Below are 10,655 nucleotides of genomic sequence, written 5' to 3' on the forward strand. Positions count from 1 at the left end.
TGTGCAAAGCATATACAGGGATCTTATAGGCTCCATCTCCGCTATATGATATTTTCACAATAGACATGAAGTATCAGAAACAAAGATAAACTACTAGAGCACGCCCAGCCTTTACATTTACAGACCTATTTTCAGTAACCGAAAGTACAAATGAGAAAAATATATTTTAAAAAGCTTCCCAACAACTACAGAAAGATATTAACCAAGATGAAAAGTATACTGACGGCAGTAGAGTTGATCAATCCACTATATTTCAGTGAAGATGGCAGAGTTCCAACAAGCCACCCGAAGTATCATAAGCAAAGCTTGTTTGCCATTGCTGGAGACACGATTAAAATCAGTACGTAAACCTAATGAGATTTCTGCTTAAGCAGTACTTGATGTCCAAGGGTTTTATAAAGTTAAAAGGCTTTGATGCACCATTAAATAGTTTATCAGTCTGGTTATTAATAAAAGGATGCGTCCTCAGAATTATAAGAAGCCAGTAAGTGTTTCACAAGGCAAAAAAAGGGCTTTTGGATAGACAGTATACTACTAAAAACAGGTTACGTAAAGTGTTATGGTATGGTCAGTAAACTGGATCTTGTTTGGACCAAGTACAGACTAATTGTGGGTAGGGGGAAGGAGTGAGGAGAATGAATGATTCACACGTGGAATTCACTGCCACAGGAGGTGGTGGCGGCTACAAGCATGGACGGCTTCAAGAGGGAATTAGATAAGCATATGGAGCAGAGGTCCATCAGTGGCTATTAGCCAAAAGGTGTAGATAGGAACTCTCGGTCTGGGGCAAGGGATGCTCCGTATTCTTGGTGCTGGGGGGGGGGGCAGCAGTGTAAAAAAAAAGAGTTCCTGTTGATCTATACCTTGTGGCTAATAGCCACTGATGGACCTCTGCTCCATATGTTTATCTAGTTCCCTCTTGAAGCCATCCATGCTTGTAGCTGCCACCCCCTCCTGTGGCAGTGAGTTCCATGTGTTAATCACTCTTTGGGTGAAGAAGGACTTCCTTTTATCCATTCTAACCCGACCGCTCAGCAATTTCACTGAGTGTCCACGAGTTCTTGTCTTGTGAGAAAGGGAGAAAAGGACTTCTTTCTCGACCTGCTCCATTGCACACATAATCTTATAAACCTTGATCATGTCACCCCTCAGCTGTCGTTTCTCCAAGCTGCCCCAAGCGTTTTAACCTTTCTTCATAGGGAAAGTGTTCCAACCCTTTGATCATTCTAGTTGCCCTTTTCTGCACTTTTCCCAATGCTACAATATCCTTTTTGAGGTGTGGTGCCCTGGCCCCACTGCTGGACCTCCTGATGGCACCTGGTACTCTCGGCGACTGTGCGACAGAGTGTTGGACTGGATGGGCCATTGGCCTGATCCAACGTTGGCGTCTCTTGTGTTCTCTTATGTTCTTAGAATCGCAAGACGAACTGAAGAAATGAGCAGTGACTCACGAAAGCTCGTAACCTGCTATGAATTTGGTCAGTCTTTGAGGCGCTGCTGGACGCTTGCTCTTTCCGACCACCATGGAAGGCCAGACGAAGGGAGACTGCCTGATCCGAAGGTCACTCAATTGACTTCCATGGCAGGGCGGTGGTTTGAATATGGGTACCCCCGACTCAAGGAGCTGCGGTGGCTCCAGTGGTTAAGATGCTGAACTGCAGGCTATGGAAGGTCGGTAGTTCAGCAGTTCGAGACCCAAGTAACAGACAAGGTAAACAGAATAACAAGCAACAGGTGGGTGTGGCTGGATAACCACACTTCTGGTAACATGGGGGTGCGGCCTAATGTCCTAATGAGCTGTGCCGATAGGGGTGTGGCCCAATATGCTAATGAGTTCCTGCTGTTGGGTGTGGCCTATTATGCTAATGAGTTCCTGCTGGGCTTTTTCTACAAAAAGAGCCCTGCCGACCACCATGGAAGGTCAGACGAAGGGAGACTGCCTGATCCGAAGGTCACTCAATTGACTTCCATGGCAGGGCGGTGGTTTGAATATGGGTACCCCCGACTCACGGAGCTGCGGTGGCTCAAGTGGTTAAGATGCTGAACTGCAGGCTATGGAAGGTCGGTAGTTCAGCAGTTCGAGACCCGGGTGCCGCATGATGGAGTGAGCTCCCGTCTCTAGTTCCAGCTCCTGCCAACCTAGCAGTTCGAAAGCAAGAAACTGCAAGTAGATAAATAGGTACCACTTTGGTGGAAAGGTAGCAGCGTTCTGTGCGCCTTGGTGTTTAGTCACGCCGGCCACGTGACCACGGAAACGTCTTCGGACAGCGCTGGCTCTTCGGCTTTGAAACGGAGATGAGCACCGCATCCCTAGAGTCGGATTCCACTGGCTTTCGAGCAAGGGAACCTTTACCTTTTTTTATCCCCGACTCCGGTCTAACACACTAAAACTGCATCACACTGATTCTCCAACGAAAACTTGAAGGAGTCATCAAGAGAGATTTAGTCGAACAGGCAACGGTATCCCCCCCCCCCCAGTACAGCTCATTTCTAAAAGGGTTTTAGGTTCACCCTGAACTGCAGCGCTGTTTATGATAAATTCACAGTGTCCTGATGATGATTAATGCAATCCATTAAACATGCCGTTAATTCTTGGGGGCTCTGCCTTTCTCCTCTTTGCAGCTGACAACCGCTTGGCTCACAAGCCACCAATGGCATGATTTGGAACAGATCTGCACGCGGCTGCCCCGAAACGGACAAGGGTGGGCCGAAACAATTGCGCCAGAGTTTGCAGATTACAACTGGTGAAGCCCAAATTTGATAGAAATTCAAGGCTATGTGAGAGCCACACTGGAAGAAGAAGAAGAAGAAGAAGAGGAGGAGGAGGAGGAGGAGGAGGAGGAGGAGGAGGAGGAGGAGGAGGAGGAGGAGATTGGATTTATACCCCGCCCTTCACTACCCAAAGGAGTCTCAGAGCGGCTTACAAGCTCCTTTCCCTTCCCCTCCCCACAATGTTGGACTGGATGGGCCATTGGCCTGATCCAACATTGGCTTCCCTTATGTTCTTATGATGTCTATACTGGTCGATCGTGATTGCTATGGAGACCCACCGAGAAAGGTGTTCTCCATGGATGTCTATACTGGTGGATCGTCTCTGCTATAGGGACCCACCGAGAAAGGTGTTCTCCATGGATGTCTATAGTGGTTGATCTTCATTGCTATGGAGACCCACCAAGAAAGGAGTTCTCCATGGATATCTGTACTGGTTGATCTTCATTGCTATGGAGACCCACCAAGAAAGGAGTTCTCCATGGATATCTGTTCTGGTTGATCATCACTGCTATGGAGACCCACCTAGAAAGGTGTTCTCCATGGATCTCTGTACTGGTTGATCATTGCTATGGAGATCCACTGAGAAAGGTGTTCTCCATGGGTGTCTCTACTGGTTGATCGTCATTGCTATGGAGACCCACCGAGAAAGGTGTTCTCCATGGATGTCTCTGGTTGATCATCATGGCTATGAAGACCCACCAAGAAAGGTGTTCTCCATGGACATTGGTTGATCTTTGTTGCTATGGAGGCCCACCAAGGTCTATGACTCTTTGAGCAGTTAGCTTAGGTTAAGGGGGAGGGAATCACCGGCTGACACCCTTTCGTTGTGCAATTCTGCCAGCTTTCATCTCCTTCCACCACCATTGACATGGAAGTGAAGAGTGCTGGCACTCAACCCCTGGAGTTCTCGGATGACGGGCCATCAACATGCAGGTGGCACTCAACTCCTTTCCTCATCAGTCCCAGGCCCAGAAGTTAATGCCTGGACGCAGGCAGGATTGGACTGGATGGCGGCCAGTGAACTGGATACAATCCAGATAAAACAGAGTTTAAAGTTATAACCTGGATATCGATTCACTCAGGGCATTTTCTGTAAAGCATCAAGCTGTCTGTATCTTGGTACTGTGGTTGTTTTGTGTTTAGTTGGCTATGATCTGCGGCAACGTTTCCTCTAAATTTCTTCCCCCTCCTGAGCAGAGAGCAGTTCACCTCCTGAGCAGAATATAACTGCTGTAGTCTTAAACTGGGCAATGGGCAGTGCTGAACGGGGCTTTCTGTGTTAATGTGCGACCGCTCACGCCCACAGCTTAGAGCAGGGGTGTCGAACTCGTTCGTTATGAGGGCCGGATCGGACATAAACGAGACCTTGTTGGGCCGGGCCATGTGTGTCATGAAATGTAATGCCAGGTTAGCGGAGATATAAACTTTATAAAGGACACAAACATGCTTAAAACTCTTGCAATATTTTGTTTATTTGACAGTGTCTCATAACTGATACCTCTTGCTCTGAATTACTGCATCAAAATGTCTGTGCTGTTGCAATCCTGAGGGCTGACAGGAGCCCTCCGGGGGCCTCATCCGGCCCCCAGACCGCATGTTTGATAACCCTGGCTTAGAGGAAGCACTGATCTGGGGCCAAGGGAGCAGTGGCTCTTTACCTGTTTAGGATGGGACTATGCCTCCCTGCGAAAAGACAACCTTTGCAGCTTGGTTGCACTCCTGGGTTCACCTTTGCTTAGATGGCAGCCGTAGACAAGGGCACATCCCACCAGCTGTGGCTGTGCATATCTGTCTGCTTCTTTTTGGTGTCGTTTGAGAGAGTGAGAGAGGGTATTGTACGTTGCGTGCATGTGTGTGAAACCTGCAAGAACGTGTGAGGGGGCAGTGTTCCCTCTAAGATGAGTTAGCCAGCTCACCGTTTTTTAGCTTCCGGCTCACACATTTTTGTCTCAGCTCAGGAAGGAGGGCTCCAGAGCAAACGAATTTATGCAGAAGCCAAATCGCTCACTCACAAGTCCAATGCCAGTAGCTCCCAAAGTAGAATGTTTGCTCACAAGGCTCCACAGTTTGGTGTCATGGTGAAGTGCGCGGACTCTAATCTGGGAGAGCCGGGTTTGATTCCCCACTCCTCCACTTGCACTTGGCTGAATGACCCTGGGCGAGCCGTAGTTCTGATAAGGGCTGTTCCTGAAAAAGAGCAGTTTCTGTCAAGAGCTCTCTCAGCCCCACCTACCCCACAGGGTGTCTGTTGTGGGGAGGGGAAGGAGATTGTAAGCCGCTCTGAGACACCTTTGGGTAGTGAAGGGTGGGGTATAAATCCAAACTCCTCCTCCTCCACCACCTCCTCCTCCTCCTCTTCTTCTTCTTCTTCTTCTTCTTCACAGTTTACAGGAAGTATTGGTGGGGGGTGTCTCATTTTCCCCTATACCCACGCCCCCACTATTTCTTCTTTCCCTTCCCTGGCAGCCCGCATAGCTTTCCCTTCACCATGCTTCCTTCTCTCCTGCTCACCCACCAATTTTCCCTCCTTCACTCATCCAGGCAGCCCTTCCGGAGGAAAAGTCTGGAGAAGTTGCATGGTGGCTGCACAGGCCAGGCTGAGTTTTGTGGCGGCTATTGCCGGGCTAGGCCCAATTGTGCAGTAGCCACCATTGGGCTGAGTTGCTTGATGGCTTCTGTCACCGAGCATGGCTTAATTGTGTGAGCAGTGAGCTCCAAAGGTTGCAACTGGACCTATCCACATTGAGTCCTCCCCCATTAGAGGTCATGACAGGGAGGGGGGTGGGTGGGACATTTTCAGTACTGTTTTGGCTTCCAAATGCTCCTCCCATGGCTTCGGTGTACAGAATCCGAGGTTTAGAAGGCTCAGCAATAGTGTTGTGGTTGCTTAGCAACCTCCAGTATGGCCACTGAGAGCTCAGTGAACATTCTTTTCTTAAAGCTACTGGTGCTGTTTCTATTATTTTGGGGTTTTAATCCCCCCCCCGTGTATTTTCTTTTTATATTTCAGATATTTCAGCAAACCCAGGACTTCATAAGGTTTACAGAGAAATCCCTCCTTCTCTCCCTAGTTCCCTTTTCCAGATCTAGTAATCCACATTTTATGGCCTGGTTCGGAATTACACACACACACACACACACACACACACACACACACACACACACACACACACACACGTCTGAAAGAATGCTTCCGTAACTGTGTCTGTTGTGGGGAGGGGAAGGGTCAGTATTTTCTTGACAGCAATCTGACAACACATATATTTTTACTGTATTTACTGTCCTCGGGATTAATCTCATCCTTGCTTCTAACCACCTGAAAAATGGGTCGCTTTCTTCCTTAACGTCTTCCTTAATAATATGTGCTTTTTCTCCATATAAATCTGCACCAAATCAGATGGACAGCACGCACTCACAACTATATCCGTATGACAGGATGCAGAGTTTGCAGATGGGCTCACTTGAGCAATCTGTTAAGAACATAGGAGAAGCCGTGCTGGATCAGGCCAGCGGCCCATTCAGTCCAATACCCTGCGTCACACAGTGGCCAAAACCCAGGGGCCATCAGGAGATACATCAGTGGGGCCAGAAGCCCTCCCACTGTGGCCCCCCCAAGCATCAAGAACAGAGAGCACTGCTGCCCCAGACAGAGGGTTCCACTTTGCACAGTGGCTGCAAACTGCCTGAGCTCCTCGGAGGGACAGCAGAGAAGTTGGAGAAAGGAGAAATCCTTGGTGTTCTGCCGCACCCCGAAGGAACAGCCCCCCCTAGTGGGAGAGCAATACTGAGGCCCGCTTCCCAACTGGCTGCCGCCGCCACCACTTAGGGGGCACAAGGAGGCTGACCGTCCCCCCTTCCCCAACGCCGTGGCTCCTCGGGCTTTAAGAACATAAGAACATAAGAGAAGCCAATGTTGGATCAGGCCAATGGCCCATCTAGTCCAACACTCTGTCACACAGTGGCCAAAAATACCAGGTGCCATCAGAAGGTCCACCAGTGGGGCCAGGACACTATAAGTCCTCCCACTGTTGCCCCCCCAAGCACCAAGAACATAGAGGATCCCTTGCCCCAGACCAAGAGTTCCTATCCATACCTTGTGGCTAATAGCCACTGATGGACCTCTGCTCCATATAAGAACATAAGAGAAGCCAATGTTGGATCAGGCCAATGGCCCATCCAGTCCAAAACTCTGTCACACAGTGGCCAAAAACACCAGGGGCCGTCAGGAGGTCCAGCAGTGGGGCCAAGACACTAGAAGCCCTCCCACTGTTGCTCCCCCAAACACCAAGAATACAGAGCATCACCTGCCCCAGACTGGGAGTTCCTATCTATACCTTGTGGCTAATAGTCACTGATGGACCTCTGCTACATATGTTTATCCAATTCCCTTTTGAAGCCACCCATGCTTGTAGCCGCCACCACCTCCTGTGGCAGTGAATTCTATGCGTTAATCACTCTTTGGGTGAAGAAGTCCTTCCTTTTATCTGTTCTACCCAGACTGCTCAGTTATTTCCTGGAGTGCCCTCGAGTTTTTGCAGTGTGAGAAAGGGAGAAAAGTACCTCTTTCTCGACCTGCTCTATCCCATGCATAATCTTTTTCCCCCTCAAAATGGTTTTATTCATTTTACATTAACAACAAGATTAACAATAATCTTATAAACCTCAATCATGTCACCCCTCAGCCGTCGTTCCTCCAAGCTAAAGAGCCCCAAGCGCTTTAACCTTTCTTCATAGGGAAAGCGTTCCGACCCTTTTATCATCCTAGTTGCCCTTCTCTGCACTTTTTCCAAAGCTATAATATCCTTTCTGAGGTGTGGTGACCAGAACTGTACACAGTACTCCAAATGAGGTCGCACCATTGGTTTATACAGGGGCATCATGATACCGGCCGATCTGTTTTCAGTTCCCTTCCTAATAATCCCCAGCATGGCGCTGGCCTTTTTTTTTTTTTCCAATTGCATTTCAGTGAGTTATCTTTTGGTGAGGCCTTACTTGTTGCTGTCCCGGTACTGATAGACGTAGCAGCTCTGCGGCATCCCGCTCTCCTTGTCCAAAGTAAACGAGAGTTTCAGCTGCAAAAAGGCAAGGAGGGGAAAGGAAAAGGAGAGAACAGAGGGGAAGGAAGAAAAGAGGAGAGAGGAGAGAGAAAAACACACACACATTTAGGCTAACGTCCTCAGGCCGCTGCAGCAAACCCCATGAAAGGCTGAAGCCGGCCTCACCAAAAAGACTGACACACAACCTCTGCGGCCTGGAATCGCGCGCTGGCTTCCAAACCTCAGGGAAAGGCACCGGCTTTTTCCACTCCTTTGTTACTCTAAAGTGTTTGCGGTCACTCCGGAGTGGTGCGGCTCCTGACGGGCTCGCACCCTCCAAACCCCAACGCCCACATGCACCCCCCGCCCCAGAGGAGGGAGTGGGTGTTCCCCCACCCACCCCAGGCCCACGCGGGCAGGATTCTCGGTCGGTGGCTGGAGTTCCCAGGAGCCTAGCTCGGCCTGGCCCGGCCTAGCTCCGCTGAGGCCCCTCCGGCACAGTGGCGTGGGGGGGGGGGGGGGGGGGGGGAGGCCAGCCTGGCTTTGGCACGGAGCAGGGCTTGCAGTGTGACCCCGTCTCCGGCAGGAGGCTTCGGCGCTGCCTGGGAAGCGTCGGGATAAAGGGAGGTGGGGGGGGGAGGTGGAGAGATGGATTATTTGCTGGAAATCCACGAAAGGGATTTCGGAACAGCGTGTCGATCCCTGTGTCGTCCGAGGTCAGTTCGTTTAAGGGAGGGGAGAGCTGATTTGGACGCTCTCGAAGAGAGGAAACCCGAGAGGGCTCTGAACAGAACTGTTGGAAGAAAAGAAAAAAGGGATTGTGGAGATTTGAATGACAATCTTATGTGGTCACTTCATGGGCTGTGCCCACTGCAATGTTCCCTCTAAGATGTGGAGACTTGTGTGGAAAAATTCTACTTTGTGAGCTACTGGCATTAAAGTTGTGAGTGAGCGATTTGGCTGCGGCATAAGTTAGTTTGCCCTGGAGCCATTCTCCCTGAGCCGAGACAAAAATGTGTGAGCCGGAGGCTAAAAAACTGAGCTGGCTCACACTGACTCGGCTTAGAGGGAACACTGCTGCCCAGTAGTTACTGGGCTCAATTTAAGGCATGAGCTAGCTCATATTCAGAGCGAACTAATTGATGCAGCGGCCAAATTGCTCGCTCACAACTTTAATGCCAGTAGCTCACAAAGTAGAATTTTTGCTCACAAGAACTCCACAGCTTAGAGGGAGCATTGGTTGCCAGATCAGTGCTTAGTTTTTGTGGCCCTTTCTTACACGCCCAGGGGAACGTTGGTTGCCACTTTGGGGTCAGGAAGCAATCCTGGAGGTTTTTCGCCATTTCCCGGACGCGGAAGAGGGGTTACTGTGGGTGTGGAGGGGGGAGGTATTTGTGAAATTCCTGCATTGTGCCGGGGGTTGGACTAGATGACCCTGGAGGTACCTTCCAACTCTATGATTCTATTATTCTGTCCAGGTTGGGAAACTACTGGTGATTTGGAGATGGAACATGGGGAGGGACAGGAACCTCAGTGGGGCACAAGGCCGTAGAGTCCACCCTCCAAAGAATCCGTTTTCTCCAGGGGAACTGATCTCTGTCGTCTGGAGATGAACGGTTATTCCAGGGGATCCCCAGGAGCCAACCTTGAGGCTGGCATCCCTACGCTCTTTTGGCTTTCCACAAGCGATGCAAAACTGAGTTTCAGTTCCAGGTTTATTGCATGTAGCTAATGGCCATCACAATATAAAAGATAAAAAAAACAGTACAAGGATTGGCAATACATTTAAAAGAAAATTAAAATATATAGATGAAGTATGAGTATAAGTTTCAAAATTGGGTTTCTCAAATAGCGCATTCTGAAAGTACGGTCCTTCCGCAGCCTTATCTCCAGGGCTCTTTTGGTAGAAAAAGCCCAGCAGGAACTCATTAGCATAACAGGCCACACCCAACAGCAGAAACGTATTAGCATGTTAGGCCACACCCCTGACAGCACAGCTCATTCGCCTATTAGGCCACACCCCCATGTTACCAGAAGTGTGGTCCCCCAGCCACACCCACTTTTTGCTTCTTATTCTGTTTACCTTGTTTGTTGTCCAAACCCAGGGCCTTTTTTTGTAGCAGGAACTCCTTTGCATGTTAGGCCACACACCCCTAATGTAGCTGTTGGGTGTGGCTTATTATGCTAATGAGTTCCTGCTGGGCGTGGCCAACTCGGGAGCCAGCCGGGACTCCGTTCCTGTGCGTTCCTGCCCCAAAATAGCCCTGCTTATTTCTAAATCTCCTTGCAGCGTGAGCATGGAGTGCCGTTCTATCGGAGATAGTGGGATTGACGTCTGAGAGCAAAAAGGTTACTATTTCAATGCCTGATGTGGATTGTAAAGTTGTTAGGACTGGGTTCAGAAAGAAGAAGAAGAAGAGATTGGATTTATATCCCACCCTTCACTTGGAGTCTCAGAGCGGCTTACAAACTCCTTTCCCTTCCCCTCCCCACAACAGACACCCTGTGATGTAGGTGGGTCTGAGAGAGCTCTTTCAAGGACTGTTTTTGAGAGAACAGCTCTGAGAGAACTTGTGACTGACCCAAGGTCACACCAGCAGCTGCCTGTAGAGGAGTCAGGAATCAACCCCGGTTCTCCCAGATTAGAGTCTGCGCTTCTCACCCCTACACAAAACTGCCTGTCTAGTGGAGATAAGAAGAAGAAGAAGAAGAGAGAAGAGATTGGATTTATACCCCGCCCTTCACTTGGAGTCTCAGAGCGGCTTACAAACTCCTCTCCCTTCCCCTCCCCACACCAGACACCCTGTGAGGTGGGTGAGGCTGAGAGAACTCTGACACAAACTGCTC

At 49.6% G+C, this 10,655-nt stretch overlaps 1 protein-coding gene across 1 annotated transcript in view; it reads right to left on the bottom strand.

Annotated features, from left to right (window-relative positions):
- The window catches only part of DIS3L2 (DIS3 like 3'-5' exoribonuclease 2), a 364,836-nt gene that overhangs the window by 44,162 nt on the left and 310,019 nt on the right, over positions 1-10,655 (bottom strand). Inside the window, exon 15 of the mRNA XM_015414784.1 lies at positions 7,765-7,844. Within this exon, the coding sequence (XP_015270270.1) occupies positions 7,765-7,844 (80 nt within the window). The remainder of the gene's footprint in view (positions 1-7,764; positions 7,845-10,655) is intronic.

Source organism: Gekko japonicus, unplaced genomic scaffold, assembly GCF_001447785.1.
Source record: "Gekko japonicus isolate JY-2015 unplaced genomic scaffold, Gekko_japonicus_V1.1 scaffold1662, whole genome shotgun sequence".
NCBI lineage: Eukaryota > Metazoa > Chordata > Lepidosauria > Squamata > Gekkonidae > Gekko > Gekko japonicus.